Source organism: Cavia porcellus, unplaced genomic scaffold, assembly GCF_034190915.1.
Source record: "Cavia porcellus strain 051 isolate PalLab524CR breed Dunkin Hartley unplaced genomic scaffold, mCavPor4.1 scaffold_17, whole genome shotgun sequence".
Taxonomy (NCBI): Eukaryota; Metazoa; Chordata; class Mammalia; order Rodentia; family Caviidae; genus Cavia; species Cavia porcellus.
Genome location: NW_026947500.1, coordinates 73,015,974 through 73,032,275, shown reverse-complemented (window position 1 = coordinate 73,032,275; position 16,302 = coordinate 73,015,974). Strand labels below are relative to the sequence as shown.

Sequence of the window (16,302 nt, the reverse complement as noted above, 5' to 3'; positions counted from 1 at the left end):
GCCTTTAGGGGCTGAGGGCTGAGGAGGGGGGGCCCTGTCTTGGTTCCACAGCGCCCCCTGCAGGAAGCCTCCCGACCCCCGTCTCGCAGAGCTGCTGTTGAGCTCAGGGCACCCTCAGTCCCCAGCTTCCCGACTCCTGGGATGAGCGGCGAGAGGGGGGGGATGAGAAGGGAGGCCACAAGGTTGGATCCCTCACACTTGGGGCTCTCAGAGAGGGTCCCCAATACTGCCCGCTGGACCGATCCTCCGGGCAACCCGTGAGATCCCGGAGGAACAGCAGGCCAAGGTCCCTGCTCCCTGGGGCTGCGTCCACCAGGTCGGCAAAACTATGGGCCAGAGACCATTCTACCGTGTCCAAGTGGGGAAATTGAGGCACACAAGAGGCCAACCCCATAGATAGGCCTCAGGCACACGATGACCCCATGCCTCCCTGCAGGGCGGGGCCTTCTGCTCTCGGCAGCGAGGTTGGGGCGCCCTCTTTTGGTCGACCGAGATTCGGGCCCAGGAACCTAGGCGGCCCCGGGGTGGGAGTGAGGGGTGGCCGCGTGTCCTCCTCCACCTCCCCAGCAGCTTCAGCAGCGGTAGGGGGGACCGGCAGAAAGGCCAGGCGGAGTGGGGGCTCCAGCAAACCAAGAGCTCAGGGGCTCGGCAGGGTAAAAGGGGGGGGGGGATGGTGGATGGTGGATGGATGGATGGATGGATGGTGGATGCTGGATGGTGGATGCTGGATGGTGGATGGATGGATGGTGGATGGTGGATGATGGAAGGTGAATGGTGGATGGGTAGATGGTGGATGGTGGATGGATGGATGGGTGGATGGATGGTGGATGGTGGATGGTGGATGGGTGGATGGTGGATGGATGGTGGATGGTGGGTGGTGGATGGTGGATGGTGGATGGATGGTGGATGGGTGGATGGTGGATGGATGGTGGATGGATGGTGGGTGGTGGATGGTGGATGGTGGATGGTGGATGGGTGGATGGATGGTGGATGGTGGATGGTGGATGGTGGATGGGTGGATGGTGGATGGATGGTGGATGGATGGTGGGTGGTGGATGGTGGATGGTGGATGGTGGATGGGTGGATGGATGGTGGATGGTGGATGGTGGATGGATGGTGGATGGTGGATGGTGGATGGATGGTGGGTGGTGGATGGTGGATGGGTGGATGGTGGATGGATGGTGGATGGATGGTGGATGGTGGATGGTGGATGGTGGATGGTGGATGGTGGATGGGTGGATGGTGGATGGATGGTGGATGGATGGTGGGTGGTGGATGGGTGGATGGGTGGATGGTGGATGGATGGTGGATGGATGGTGGATGGTGGATGGTGGATGGATGGATGGTGGATGGTGGATGGTGGATGGTGGATGGGTGGATGGTGGATGGATGGTGGGTGGTGGATGGTGGATGGGTGGATGGTGGATGGATGGTAGATGGATGGTGGATGGTGGATGGTGGATGGATGGATGGTGGATGGTGGATGGTGGATGGGTGGGTGGTGGATGGATGGTAGATGGATGGTGGATGGTGGATGGTGGATGGTGGATGGTGGATGGGTGGATGGTGGATGGATGGTAGATGGATGGTGGATGGTGGATGGTGGATGGATGGATGGTGGATGGTGGATGGTGGATGGTGGATGGTGGATGGTGGATGGGTGGATGGTGGATGGATGGTGGGTGGTGGATGGTGGATGGGTGGATGGTGGATGGATGGTAGATGGATGGTGGATGGTGGATGGTGGATGGTGGATGGATGGATGGTGGATGGTGGATGGTGGATGGTGGATGGTGGATGGTGGATGGATGGTGGATGGTGGATGGTGGATGGTGGATGGGTGGATGGTGGATGGATGGTGGATGGATGGTGGGTGGTGGATGGTGGATGGGTGGATGGTGGATGGATGGTAGATGGATGGTGGATGGTGGATGGTGGATGGTGGATGGATGGATGGTGGATGGTGGATGGTGGATGGTGGATGGGTGGATGGTGGATGGATGGTGGATGGTGGATGGTAGATGGGTGGATGGTGGATGGATGGTGGATAAATGGTGGATGGTGGATGGTGGATGGTGGATGGATGGATGGTGGATGGTGGATGGTGGATGGTGGATAGTGGATGGGTGGATGGTGGATGGATGGTGGATGGATGGTGGATGGTGGATGGTGGATGGATGGTGGATGGTGGATGATGGATGGATGGATGGTGGATGGTGGATGGTGGATGGTGGATGGTGGATGGGTGGATGGTGGATGGTGGATGGATGGTGGATGGTGGATGGTGGATGGTGGATGGGTGGATGGTGGATGGATGGTGGATGGATGGTGGGTGGTGGATGGTGGATGGGTGGATGGTGGATGGATGGTAGATGGATGGTGGATGGTGGATGGTGGATGGTGGATGGTGGATGGATGGTGGATGGTGGATGGTGGATGGTGGATGGTGGATGGGTGGATGGTGGATGGATGGTGGGTGGTGGATGGTGGATGGGTGGATGGTGGATGGATGGTAGATGGATGGTGGATGGTGGATGGTGGATGGTGGGTGGTGGATGGTGGATGGGTGGATGGTGGATGGATGGTGGATGGATGGTGGATGGTGGATGGTGGATGGTGGATGGGTGGATGGTGGATGGATGGTGGATGGATGGTGGGTGGTGGATGGTGGATGGGTGGATGGTGGATGGATGGTAGATGGATGGTGGATGGTGGATGGTGGATGGATGGATGGTGGATGGTGGATGGTGGATGGGTGGATGGTGGATGGATGGTGGGTGGTGGATGGTGGATGGGTGGATGGTGGATGGATGGTAGATGGATGGTGGATGGTGGATGGTGGATGGTGGATGGATGGATGGTGGATGGTGGATGGTGGATGGTGGATGGATGGTGGATGGTGGATGGTGGATGGTGGATGGGTGGATGGTGGATGGATGGTGGATGGATGGTGGGTGGTGGATGGTGGATGGGTGGATGGTGGATGGATGGTAGATGGATGGTGGATGGTGGATGGTGGATGGATGGATGGTGGATGGTGGATGGTGGATGGTGGATGGATGGTGGATGGTGGATGGTGGATGGGTGGATGGTGGATGGATGGTGGATAAATGGTGGATGGTGGATGGTGGATGGTGGATGGATGGATGGTGGATGGTGGATGGTGGATGGTGGATGGTGGATAGTGGATGGGTGGATGGTGGATGGATGGTGGATGGATGGTGGATGGTGGATGGTGGATGGATGGATGGTGGATGGTGGATGGTGGATGGTGGATGGGTGGATGGTGGATGGTGGATGGATGGTGGATGGTGGATGGTGGATGGTGGATGGATGGTGGGTGGTGGATGGTGGATGGTGGATGGTGGATGGATGGTAGATGGATGGTGGATGGTGGATGGTGGATGGATGGATGGTGGATGGTGGATGGTGGATGGTGGATGGATGGTGGATGGTGGATGGGTGGATGGTGGATGGATGGTGGATAAATGGTGGATGGTGGATGGTGGATGGTGGATGGATGGATGGTGGATGGTGGATGGTGGATGGTGGATGGTGGATAGTGGATGGGTGGATGGTGGATGGATGGTGGATGGATGGTGGATGGTGGATGGTGGATGGATGGTGGATGGTGGATGGTGGATGGATGGATGGTGGATGGTGGATGGTGGATGGTGGATGGGTGGATGGTGGATGGTGGATGGATGGTGGATGGTGGATGGTGGATGGTGGATGGATGGTGGGTGGTGGATGGTGGATGGTGGATGGTGGATGGTGGGTTGTGGATGGGTGGTTGCCCAGTGGGTGAGGGGTGGTTAGTGGACGGTGCATCCAGGGATGGATACACGGCCGGCCCTGGTGGACGGGGATGGCCGGATGGTGGAGGAAGAGAGAAGGGAAGGGAAGCCGGAGGCGGTGGGCATCTGAGCAGGCCGAAGCCCTGCCCGTGCCGGGTTTTCAGGACCCCACACAATCCCCTGGGAACGTGTATCGGTGATCAGCTTCGTTGCTCAGCTGCGGGTCCCCAAGCCTGATAATGACTCCCTGACCCCCCAACTCTTCCCTCCCGTGGTCCTGACGGCCGGGGTGCCAGGGCAGGATGGGGGGGCGGGCTCTGATGAGGTCCCACCTGTCACAGACTGGTGCATTACTTGGTCACACAGAGAGCAGAGGGCCACATTCATTTTTGGCCCTGAGCGGATACAGGGCCGGGCAGCAAGCTTGGGGTCCCTTCCCCTGCTCGCCCCCCCACTAGTGCCCACTGGGCCGGGACCTGCAGGACCTGGCTGCTGCGGTCTGTGGGTCTGTCTGTCCCTGTGCCTGCCTGGCGGCTGTGGGACCAGGCTTTGTAATAAGCCCTAAGCGCTGCCTCTTTGTTCCCAGACATGATTTTGCTCCGCAGTCCCGGGGACCCTCCCGCCTCAGCCTCCCTTGCTGGGACGCACGGAGCATGCGTGGCTCGCGCGCCCGCGGCTGTGATCTGCGCTCGTCTGCCCCCTGGTGGCCGGTCTTTGAGGCGTCTCGGGGACAGCTCGGCTCTGCCCGGCCGCCCTGCACGCATCAGCGTCCGCATGAGGCCCGGTCTGTGCCGGGCGAAGTCCAGGGCGTGGGGAAAGGGAGAAGGGGGTCAGGGAGGGCAGAGCGTGGGTGTCTGCGATGCACAGGCCGCGGGCACCCCACCCTCGGAGCACCCTGGAAGTCACGTGGCCCAAATATCGGGAGTGGGGTGGGGAGGGGAAGGTGCGTCAGGCGACGCGGTGGGCTCAAAGTCCAGGCCTGAGGGCAGCAAAATAAGACGGCACCGGGGCGCGTCGTGTGCCCAGCTGCGCAGCCTGGGCATGCCCAGGGGTCCCCTAACCCCAGCACCTGCCGGGGGTCCTGAGGGGTCACAGGGGCCTCCCGATAGCGCTCCTATGGAGGCACATGGCCTGAATGCCAGCACGTGGGAGGCTGAGGCAGGAGGATCGCTGCCAGTTTAAGGTCAGCCAGGACTGCACAGCGAGACCCTGTCTCAGCACCCCCAAAAGAAACCGAAATAAATATAAAGCGGTCGTACTGAGTCTTTACTGGGGACCCCCGCAGGGCACCCCGTTCCCCAGGGCCCCAAGGCAGCCTGAGAGAAGGCAGGCGGGGTGTGGGGGGGTCGGGCAGGGGTGCAGAGCGGCGGAGCCCCCGCAGTGGGGACCTGTGGTGCCCCAGTCGGGGGTCCCGGATCCACCCGGCGGGGCGGGACCGAGGCCCACGGCAGATCCCGCTGGGCTCGCGCGCAGCAGGGGTGCGGCTGCGGGTGCCGAGGGTCCAGGGGCGCCGCCGGGGCTCACATGCTGGTCTTCATTTCCTGGTAGCCGTCCGCCTGTCCCGCCTCTCCCAGCTCCAGGCCCGCGTTGCTCTCCCCGCTCAGCTCCTTCTTCCCCGCCTTGCTTTCCTTCCTGTAGGGACCCACGAACGGCGTCGCCTTCACCCAGGGGCGCATCTTGGCCCCCACAGTGATCCCAGGCAGGCTGGCCCCTCCGCACCCCCACTTTTCTCTGGCCAATAAACAGTCTGGTCCTGGGGTACCCAGGGCTGAGCTATGTCCTTGCATACCAGAAGCCACCATCTAGAGCGGTGACCTCCGTGAAGGAGGATCAGCACTTCAGTTGGTGGCTAAATGGCTGGTGGACCTGTACAGAGGGCTAGTGGTCAGAGGGGGTCCTCTGTGAGGAGAGAACCCCTGAACAGAGACTGAAGGAGGAAGAGCTGGCCAGGAGGTAGAGAGAAAGGTGCTGTAATCAGTGGGGACGGCATGTGCAAAGGTCCTGGGGCAGGTGATCACTGGAAGGCAGTAAGGGGTCATCTGTGCAACCCAATCCCCCCCCCCCAGTTGTAAGGATGGGAGTCCCTAGTCCCCTGACCCCACACATGCCTACGTGTGCTCACACAGACAGTACCTCGGGCCTACGTTCTCATAAGGGTTGGGCTGTATTCTCTCCATGGTCTCCTCATCTTCAGTTCTGCAGATGGAGACAGGGGCGTAAGACTGGGGGAAGGGCAGGAGACGAGTACGCAGTGCGCCTCAGTTTCCCCCACAGGGGCTCCAGAACTCTAGAAAGCAGGGGTGTGCTCCCTGGCTCTTGGGGGTGAGAGAGGGGACGGGTGCAGGCAGAAAGGGCGGCGGGCAGCGGCCTGGACGTGGTGTGGGCAGGGCTGCCGGGGCAGCGGGGTCCCCACCTGGCTTTGGAGCACCAGACGCGGTTGGCCAGCAGGAGCACGAAGACGATGAACAGGAAGACCACCACCGCCGTCAGGCCCACCAGCCACGGCTTCATGTGACGCTCTGCAAGGGTGGGGTGGGGTGGGGTTCAGGGGGGGGAGAGCTGGGGTCCCCAGACTGGGAGAGGGGCGAGGGTCTGAGAGTGCACAGAGAACCTGACCTTGGAGCCATGCTGGGGGAGGGGTCCTGAGGTGAGGGGAGGTGGGGTGGGTGGGGCTTACAGAGGAGGCGGGGTCAGAAGGGCGGGGCATAGGGCAGGGCCCACGAAGGAGACCGCGCAACGAGGGGGCGGAGTCTGGGAGGGGCCACAAAGGAGGCGGGGCGTGGTTCAGATGTGGGCGTGGTTTGTGAAGGGTGGGTCGTGGCAGGAGTGGCTTATAAAGTGGGCGGGGCCAGGAGGCCCTGGGAGACTGAAAGGCTACAGAGGATGGATGGCCCTGCAGAGAGGACAGGCCTGGGGGCGGGGCTTATAAGAGGAATGGGTTTAGAGGGGAAGGGGAGACCCACAGGGTGATGGGGGACTCTGAGAAGCAGGGCCCCAAAGGGGGCTGAGCGAGTGGGGTCCTTGGAGAGGGCAGGGGCTCAGGGAGGGAGGGCTCTGCGCTGCACGCCCAGGGCTCAGTTTCTGGGTCGTGGAAAGTGGAGAGATGGCGAACCCGGGACTGAACGCACCCCATGACCCCCTTACCCTCCTGGGCCTGGACCGAAGGCAGGAACAAGGCGGCCAGCGCCAGCAGCGTCCCCAGCGCGTTCATGGCCTCCAGCGACAGGTGTGAGCACGCCCGGGCGCCCGCGGGGATAAGGGGCGCTGAGGCCGAGCAGGCGGGGCGCCCCCGCCCCCCAGCAGACTCTGGACCCGGTGTAACATTAACTCCGCGGGACTCCGCCCTGCCCTGCGCCTCGCCCTGCAGCCTGCTGACCAAGGGCCTCAGGGTCCCCTGCGGTCCCCGGCCCCCCAGGTGACCTTGCATCCCCTCCGGCCCCTCCCCTGCTGTGTGAACTCACAAATCCAGCCGCAGGATCACAGTCACCCGTGGGGCTCAGTGACCGGACGGTCCATTCCGTACCCGGATTTTGGAGGGGCGCTGGCGAGGGTACCCAGGCCTCGCGCACACACCTCGACCCTCAGGGCGTTTTATTACGTTGAGATCAGATCTTGCTTATTGCCTAGGATGAGCTGGCACTTGAGATCCTCCTGCCTCAGTTTACCAAATTGTGGCATCAAAGGCATAAACCACAGAGCCCAGCTGTTCTGGAAAATTCTGCGGGCCTCATTCCACAGAGCCCAGGGCAGGCAGACTCCCCACCCAGGGCCACCGGCTTCTAGGCCTGCACCAAGCTCCCAGCCTCGGGGACCCAACCACGCAGAGCCACAGACACGGTCCACGCCCGACCTGGGGCACGCACGTGAGCGGCTGCAGAATGGGGGCGCCCTGAGCAGGAGGACTCAGGCCCCGGTTCCGTCCTCAGCCTGCGTCCCTGGCTGAATTAGTGCGTCCCTCCAAGGCAGGCCCCCCCCCCCCCCGGCTGCCACGGAGCCAGGCCGCACCCCAGCCACGAGAAGGGAAGTGGAGACCAGCGCACAGGTCTTTCCGGAGCACCTGCTGCATGCCCGGGGTCCCGCCCTTACGGAGGCCTGAGGGTCCCCGCAGGGCAGCTGCAGGACTCGGATGGACATCAGGATCCCCCCCAATCACACACAGCCAGGGTGAGGGTCAAGATACATGGGGGTGGGGCGGGCAGGACTCCGCCAAGGTCTCTGGGACAGTCCGGGTGCCTGGAGTGCGGGGGTTCCCCTGTGGCGTGCCTCAGGGTCCCCCGCTGTCAGGTGGGGAGCTAAGGCCTCCCTGGGGGGTTCAGTGAGCTCACGCACGCCCGGGCTTTCTTGGTGCAGGAGTGGGAACCAGGTGCAGCTTGAAGCCCGGTGCAGTGACAGGCACCCGCCATCCAGCACTCACTCGGGGAGGCTGAGGCAGGAGCACCGCAAGTTCCGCCCCGCGAGGCATTTAAAAGTCAGGGAGGGACAGAGCTCCGCACCAAGGCCCGCAAAAAATGGAGAGGTGGTGAGTTCGGTTTTAAAAGCGTCTTAAGAGTTCCATTACAGACTGTCCGCGGCACGCTAGGGCTGGGGCGTGGGGTCGGTTTTGGGGTGCAACGGCGCGCTCCTCTGCACAGTGGCGCCCCTCTCAGCCCAGCCTCCAGGCGCCCTGCACCGGCGGGTCTTTGAAACTGATGGAGGGACGGTGGCCGTCCTGGGCGCGGGCTTCCGAGGGGGTCCCCTCGCCAGCGTCCTCGTCGGCCCGCCAGGCCAGGGCCAGCTCCAGGTCCAGCTCCTCCAGGTCCTCGCCGGCCGTGCTGTCGCACAGTTCCCGAGGGGCGTCCTCCTGGTCTAACTTCGGCCCGAAGGCCCAGTCTGCGGGGGGACATCTGTGTGGGCCCCTCGCTCCGCTTTGGTCCCCCGCCCCTCTGCCCAGAAGAGGTCCGCGGACCCCCGTCCCCAGCCGAGTGTGGAGGGTGGCGCTCACCGGCCAGGTCGTGGGCGAGGTCTTTGATGAGGTGTCCCACGATGGCATACGCCACTGCCACCACCACGAACGCGGCCATCAGCAGATAGAGCACATAGCGGGGCAGGCGGATGGTGTCCAGCGGGGGCGGCTGGTATTCCTCGTACATGGGGGGGCCCGGGCTCCAGCCCTTGGCCTCCTCCTCGCCCATGAGCCCTGGCATGGCAGCCACCTTGAGCAGAGGCTCGGAGGTGACCCACACAGCGGAAGTACTCGGTGCTTTGGGCTAAGAGGATTCCCCCCCACCCCCCGCTGTGGCACCATCTGCCTAGATTAACCAGCGCAAATCACTTCCGCCCTCCGCCTGCTCCCTCGGGCTCCCTCGCTTGGTACCAGCTGTGACTGCAGATACATCTGACCTCAGGGCCTTTGCCCCTGCGGTGCCTGCTGCTGAAACCACTGGATTTCCTCATCGCTGCTTCCTTCCATCCACCCCTGAGCTTACTGTGTCTGCACCTCCATTAGCTGTGACCACAGCTGACCGGAACCCCTAACCCATATGGAGTTGGCAGTGCGGCAGGAAGACAGATGACAAGGAAAGACGGAACCCTAGAATAAACCATGTCGGTTATAAAGCAATGAATGGATAGCCGTGAGGAGCTAGAATTCCAAACAGAGAGCCAGGGCCTCGCAGTGGTGCAGAAGCCCTGAGGTGCTCGCTGACAGGCGCCCTCTGGTGGCAGCCACGGAGAGGCCAGGCTGTGGCCTGGTCCTGTTTTAACTGGAGAGACTGAGCTGCTGGCCACGCCCACGCCACTCATTGGCCAACAGGGGTGAGATGGACAAGGTGGGGGTCTAACGGGGAGACTTAGAGAAACCAGCCAGCAGCGAAGGACCGTGATAGGCACAACCTAGGGCTCGCTGGGCGGGTGGTCTGTAACCCCGCAGCATCCCCTCAGGCCTGGGACCACTTGATGCTATTTAGGGGTCTGGGCATTGTCGATGCCTGCCAGCTATGAACTGGCTGTCCCCAGCGGTGCATGGAGTAATGTGGGAACCCAGATGACAAGGGCTCTTAGGTGTACCACAAACCCCTTCCTCCATGCCAATAGGACCTGGGGGACAATGAGGGTCTGGAGAGACCTGGGCGGGAGGGCAGCTTCTCCAGAGCTCCCTTAAGGGGGCTATCTGGGTAGTCGTGCTCTGAGCTGCTGGGAAGAGCCCCAGGGACCATGTTTGGCTCCAAATGCCCTGCTAGATGGGTGTGTCCACGGTCCTGCTGGGCAACACAACCCGGCACACTGAAGAGTCAACGATCAGCAAAAACAGTTTAATATCCCATCCTGGCACCCCGGCCCGGCCCGGCCAGAGGCCACCTCCCGGTCCTGGCTTGGGCCCCAAAGGGTGAGGCACCTCCGAACCCCGTTTCCTGTTCCTGGTGAAGCCTGAGTCACTGTCACCCTGACACTTTCCAAGAGCCCTAGTTCTGTCCCTGGGGTCCCCCAACATCCTCACCCCCAGCATAGCCATCCCGGGCAGGGCATATCCAGACCCCTCCCCTTCCCTGCGGGCCTGGGGCGCTTCCGGCCCCCAGATGGGTGGGGGGCAGGGGTAGGGTGCAGGAGGCCGGCCTGCAGGGCTAAGCCCCCGCCGGGGCGCCCCAGGCCTAGGGCGCGGGGCGCAGCCGCTCCAGCCCGTCGGCGTACTGGAAGGCCGGCCCGCGCTCGTGCTCGTACATGTCCAGCGCCACCTCGCAGCTCTCGCGCACCACGCGCTCCGGGTCGGCCGCGTGCGCCCGCAGCGCAGCCAGGCCGGCGGGCCGGGCGATGGCGCCCAGGGCCTCGGCGCACTCGTGCCGCACCATGGGGCTCTCCGCGCGGCGGGCCAGGGTGGCGGCCAGCGGGGCCACCGCGGCCTCGTGCTGCAGCTGGCCCAGCACGTAGCCCACCTCGTGGCGGAAGAGCGCGCTGCCGCAGCGCAGGCCTGCAGGGGGGCGGGGAGAGCGTGGCGCGAGGGCGGGGTCCTCGAGGGCCCCCCCACCCCACCCCGCAGCCCCACCCCAGGGCCCCTGCTCACCCTCGGCCAGCGCCAGGGCGGCCTCCTCCCCGCCCGCGTTGCGCAGTGCGAACATGGCGCGGTACCGCTCGAAGAGAGGCCGGGCTTCATCCAACAGCGCCTCCCGCAGCCGCCCCACGTCGCGCTCCTCGGCTGGGGGTGCCGGGTCCACCGAGAGGTAGGGTCCCGTGGCCGCCGCCAGCTCCTCAGGGTGCTGCTGGAGCCACTCCAGGCGCCGCACGGCCAGCTGGCAGGTCTCAGCCACCTGCGGGGGTGGGGGAGTCAGGCTGTGCAGGGATCTGGGATCCAGTCCCGAGGGGATAAAAAGCCACCCAGTGTTTTGAGTAGGGCAGAGATCCACAGGCCGCAGCGTCACCTGGATCCCCTGCGGTGGCACCATTTGTGATGGCCCAAAGTGCGGACTGGGAAACTGACCATAGGTGGATGAATGGAGGCACAGAACATTCCACCTGTGGCTGGAATATTACTTGGCCAGGATAAAGGACTGCGTCTCTGACACTCGCCACTGTGCACAGCCCTGTCCAGTGAGGGACTCCGGACACAGAAGGACACAGAGATAGATACTAAGGACCTCCTTACTTCAACTACAGGGTCGGCGGAGTACTGCTTCAGGAGCTCCAGCACCTCCGGGTTCCCGATGGCGCCCAGGGCCTCCCCTGAGGACAAACGAGAGCTTAGGCTGGATGAGTGGGGAGAGCCCACTACTGCCTGGAGCCATCTATTAGCCATTGCTCCGCTTCAGCCACGGCTGATTGGACAGCAGCACATACAGACACCAAAGTTAGCCAATCAGAATCTCTGTGCAGAAACTGGTATTGGCTGCACCCAAAGCAAAACTTCCTCACCCCAGACAGCGCCCCCTGGACACCTCCTTGTCATTACACCCAGTGCCCAGGAGATGAGGAGCTTCAGCCCCACACCGAGCCCTCTCTGCAGGGGTACACTCTATGCTGCGGTATGAAGGAGGCAAGTGAGCCGACGAAGGCGGCCTTAAGCAAGACGGGGGAGTGGTATGTGCCAAGGCCTCGGGGCCGGGGTGTTTGAGACAAGAGAGGAGAGCCGGGCTGGCCAGGGTGGAGGGGTGGGGAGGGCCGGCCACTCACCCGCCTCGTGGCGCACCATGGCCTCCTGGCTCGCATCCCGCAGCACGTCTGCCAACACGGGGATGGCGCGGGGGTCCTGCATCTGGCCCAGGCAGTAGGCCAGCTCGTGCTTCAGCAGGGCCGAGTCGTCCCCAAAACCCCGGCTGATCCAGGCGATGGCGTCAGGGCCGCCAAGCCCACGCAGCGTGAAGAGGGCCCGGAAGCGGGCCTGCAGGGGCTGCGTGGGGTCCACCAGGGTCTTCCCGATGGCCTCCACCTCCTGCTCGGTCACCATGGTGCCCTCCTGCCCGGAGGCTTGTTCCTCCGCAGCTAAACCCGGAGCCTGCGGCACAAGAACGCAGGGCTCTAGACTGACAGGCGGGGCTGGGACTACAGCGCAGCGGGAAGGAGCCCGCGGGTTCAATACCAGGACCACAGCATTAAAAACGCAAACAGGCTGGGCTGGAGGCTCCTTCACCCCAGGAGGCCACCTGGGTGGACAGCCCAGCTCTGCCGTGCCCACCTGCCGTGCTGCTTTCAACGAGCGGCCTGCACTCTCTGGGCCGCAGTCTGAATCCCTGCCTCCTGTGAGCCATGACCTGCCCTCTGTTCTCCACGCTGCAGCCCCTGCCATCATGGTGGCTGATGCCAAGATGTCCTCAGCCATCCAGCCTCCAGGTACTGATGTTCCCTCTGCTCCACCCTCCAGTGTTTGCCTGTCTGACCCCAGGCCCTTTGCACGGGGTGTTTACCGCATGAGGAACAGCCCTCCCACAAGCACCTCTGAGTGAGGCAGGGTGGTGCACATCTGTCACCGCAGCACTCACAAGGCTGAGGCAGGGTGACAGCTAGCAGTTCAGCCTGGACTACATGGTGAGTTCAGTGCCAGCCTGAAGGCCATAGGAAGGCTGGTTGTCCAAAGAACAAAAGCAAACTCGAAGTCCCACAGCCACTGCTCTCACTTCCCTGGCTGTCAGTGCCACCCCCTCTGGGAAGCCGTCTCCACCACAGACTTTCTTCAGAGCATGAACCACCCCCAAACAGCACCCTGGACATTTATTGTCTTACTTATGAGTTTTTTTTTTAAGCTTTATTTTTGTGTGTGACACTAGGTGTTCACACTGAGCTATATCCCCAGCTCATTTTTTTAAAGTGCTAAGTGCTGTGCTAGTCTTGCATAGTCCAGAAGGTGCCCAGGTTGGGCTTGAATTTGCAACCCTCCTCCCGGATAGCTGGGATGACGGGTGTGCACTGGGGCCCTGTGACTTAAGGTTCACTCACAGGAATAGAACTCTGAAGGCAGGCACGGAGAGGATTCCGGGTCAGCACTGTGTCCTAGCACTCAAACAAACATGCACACACAGTGGTCCTCAACAACAACAAAAATCCTCAGCAGCAGCAGCTGAGTTTTAGTGTCATTTGCTGTGTCCTGAGCATTCGGATAAACCCTCATCTAACTCCTACTCCTGCTCACTGATAGGAATTGGGCTGTCCCTGTTTTATAGGCGAGGAGACTGAGGCAGGCACCATAGGAAGTGCGCAGGGAGTCAGGGACCCAGAGTACAACTTGAAAACACAAGTGCTTAAAGCGGGGCATGGTGCCGAACTCCTGTCATCCCAGCACTCGGGAGGCTGAGGCTGGCAGATCCTTGCGAATTCAAGACCAGCCTGGGTTACAAAGTGAGCTCAAGGCCAGACTGAACTGCATAGGGAGACCCTGTCTCAAAAAGACAAAAACAAAACAAACCAAGTGTTTAGCTGCCTGGGTGACGCGAGATGAACTGACAATTCCACTTCGAGAAAGGACCCCTCCCTGGCCTCCAGACCAGCGGGAGCCTGGCAGGTGGCGAGCCACAGCGGGCTGCAGTCCCAGCGGCAGGTGAGGGCTCTCTGGGTTTAACAAGGTGGCCTCAAAGGAGAGACACACTTCACACGCCGGAAGGATCCGCACGTCCACGGCGGGCAGGAGTGGTTGAGCCGGCGGGACACGGGGAGCCCTGGGGCCCACGCCCTCGTTCTAGCGGGTGAGTGTACATCCGACTCAAGGGCGGGCAGGTCTCGGGATGCCTGGCTTTCGATCTGCGCCGGCCTCTCTCAAGGCATCTTAGAGCGCTGGCCGTGGGGGCGCGCCGGTTACCCCAGCACTCTGCGAGGCCGAGGCGGGAGGAGCCCAAGTTGGGGGTCAACCTGGGCCACTCGGTGCTTCAGCGTGATCGTGTCTCAAAATGAAAAAATACAAAGGGCTGGGGATGCAGCTCAAACATCCTCAGTACTCACAAGGTTCTTCAAAGCTGACAAGGGGGCCACCTGACGGAACCTCTTCTCCCGCTCCGCAGGGATCCCTGGAGCTCGGAGGCAGGCGGGGATCTCAGGACGCGGGATTTCTCCAAACCCCGGCCAACGAATCCCAGAAACCGGATACCCCGGCGGCGCTCTGCCTAAGCCCGCCCGCTGGAACCCGCCCCGCACCGTGCCCTCCGCCTGCGGAGCTCCCGAGGCGCCCAACCTGGCTTCTCGGCACCGCCACCTGCGTTTCACCAGCAGCGCCGCTCACCGCGCGTCTTGGAGGACGCCATCTTGCCACCCACGTGACCAGAATGGACAGCACCAATGCCGCCGTGGGGGGGAACCCAGTTAAGGCGCCGCGGAAGTGGGGAAGCTCTGAGCCCTAGTTATGACCCAAGGCATAACCGAAACCCATACACAAACACTTGTCCAGCGACGCTCCTTAGCGAAGAGGAAGGACAACTTCAACCTTTCCACGGGAAGAAGACTCCCACCGGCCTCCCCACCAGAAACGATAAATGGAAATGGTATATGCCGGCGAAGTGTTGCTCGGAGCTTGCTATGACTGAGTATGCGCAGCGTCCCAGAGGCGTGGCCAGACCCTCAGGGCGTGGCCAGTGCCGTTTAGGGTCAGGGGTACATAAAGAGGAATTTAAACCAGGAAGTGAGCCATCGGGTCATCATTCATTCATTTAATGAATCATGAAAGGGCGCTAAGGACCGACCAACCGCTTTTCCTTTTTCTCCCGGTACGGGTCATTGAACTTAAATGACATCCTCACCCTTATTTCTTCTTTTGAGAAAATAGCTCGGTAAGTCTCTAAATTGTTCTGCCTAGGCTCGAATTTACCATCCTTCGGCCTCAGCCTCCCAGAATGCTGGGATTCCAGGCGTGTGCCACCACTGGTTGTGATTATCTTTTTAAGTTTAACAGCTGGCAATTATATACCCATAAGAGGTTGCAAAACCATTAGACTACAGCTCAGCACGGCGCTTGCCCAGAAAGCATGAGGTTAGGAGTTCAATTTTGGACCCCCCCCCCCAAAAAAAAGTACATAAAAACATGGCGTAGGCGAGAGTGGTGTATGTGGCTGGCACGTGCGCTTTCAGGAAGGCAGCCACGGTCTGAGGCAGTGGCATTTGGATAGCGACAAGAGTTATAAAAACAGAGAAAAACAGTCCGCCCTGACTGTTTGGAGGAGACCCAGGAGTGTGAAAAACTTGCTCCATAATCTTGGCAAAATGAGCAACCATTAGCAGGGTGTAGGGGTGCAGCCTATCACCCCAGCACTCCAGGGGGCTAAGGATCACCAGTTCGAGACCCGCCTGGACAACAGGGCCATGTAAGGAGACTCCAACTCAAGTGATTAAAAAGGGCTGGGATGCAGCTCAGTGTGAAGGCTCTGGGAACTGCGAAACCAGTAAGAGCACCCACTGCCGGGTGCTGAGCAGGGAGAGGGCCTGTCTCAAGGAGGAAAAAAGGGGGAGAAAACTGGGCGATGGAAGCCAGGAGCCTGGAAATGCACTACTCCGGCTAGGAATTAACCTGAGGCCTGCCCGCCACCTGCTGGACCCGGCCAGCGTTGCAGCGTGTCTCTGGTGCAAGGAGGACCCACAGTTGGAGTCCGCAGCAGACTGGCCTGGCCTGGTTACTGCGCCCGGGAAATCCCATCACATGGAGGCATCTGCCCGCCGGTGCAGATCCCTCTTGAGAAATGGTCCCGGTGACCTGGCACCCAGGGGAAGGCACCCGCACCTGTCTATGGACCCTAAAATGCCACTTAGGGTGGGGTGTGGGGCACAGATGTGTCATCTCCGCATTCTGGGAGGTTGAGCTCTGCCACTGAGCAGGACCCCGTCACAGCACAAAAGGCTGGAGACACGGTGCAGCCCAGAGGCCCTGGGTTCGAGCCTCACCACTACCACACAAAGCAAGCCACGGAGGTGTTTTCAAAAAAGCTAAAGGACCCAAGACACAGCCTGTCCGCCATAGCCAAGGCTTTGCTGATCTGCCAGCCCTGGGGCCCAGCCGCGGTGAGGCTGCGGCCATGGGGCTCCCACGTCCCAGAAGGCCCCGATGCCCTCGAAAGAGCTGAGCATG

At 61.7% G+C, this 16,302-nt stretch overlaps 3 protein-coding genes across 5 annotated transcripts; all 3 read right to left on the bottom strand.

Moving 5' to 3' along the window:
• Positions 1 to 5,042: 5,042 nt before the first annotated feature.
• Positions 5,043 to 7,239, bottom strand: Smim24 (small integral membrane protein 24). Its single transcript, XM_063228838.1, has 4 exons — positions 6,942 to 7,239; positions 6,211 to 6,316; positions 5,931 to 5,993; positions 5,043 to 5,429 (listed from the first exon to the last, which is right to left on the bottom strand). The coding sequence occupies exons 1-4, from the start codon at positions 7,222 to 7,224 to the stop codon at positions 5,318 to 5,320; spliced, it is 564 nt and encodes a 187-aa protein (XP_063084908.1). The 5' UTR covers positions 7,225 to 7,239; the 3' UTR covers positions 5,043 to 5,317.
• Positions 7,240 to 8,321: 1,082 nt separating this feature from the next.
• On the bottom strand, positions 8,322 to 9,877 carry Smim44 (small integral membrane protein 44). Its single transcript, XM_063228839.1, has 2 exons — positions 8,779 to 9,877; positions 8,322 to 8,666 (listed from the first exon to the last, which is right to left on the bottom strand). The coding sequence occupies exons 1-2, from the start codon at positions 8,978 to 8,980 to the stop codon at positions 8,440 to 8,442; spliced, it is 429 nt and encodes a 142-aa protein (XP_063084909.1). The 5' UTR covers positions 8,981 to 9,877; the 3' UTR covers positions 8,322 to 8,439.
• A 189-nt stretch (positions 9,878 to 10,066) lies between these two features.
• Positions 10,067 to 14,642, bottom strand: Dohh (deoxyhypusine hydroxylase). Of its 3 annotated transcripts, none has more exons than XM_063228836.1 (5): positions 14,619 to 14,642; positions 11,937 to 12,258; positions 11,413 to 11,489; positions 10,834 to 11,077; positions 10,067 to 10,740 (listed from the first exon to the last, which is right to left on the bottom strand). In XM_063228836.1, the coding sequence occupies exons 2-5, from the start codon at positions 12,208 to 12,210 to the stop codon at positions 10,424 to 10,426; spliced, it is 912 nt and encodes a 303-aa protein (XP_063084906.1). In that variant the 5' UTR covers positions 12,211 to 12,258; positions 14,619 to 14,642; the 3' UTR covers positions 10,067 to 10,423. The 3 variants fall into 3 exon arrangements, with proteins under 3 accessions (XP_063084906.1, XP_003461093.1, XP_004999385.1); XM_003461045.5 differs by lacking the exon at positions 14,619 to 14,642 and adding an exon at positions 14,422 to 14,530; XM_004999328.4 differs by lacking the exon at positions 14,619 to 14,642 and adding an exon at positions 14,193 to 14,366.
• Between the last annotated feature and the right edge of the window lie 1,660 nt (positions 14,643 to 16,302).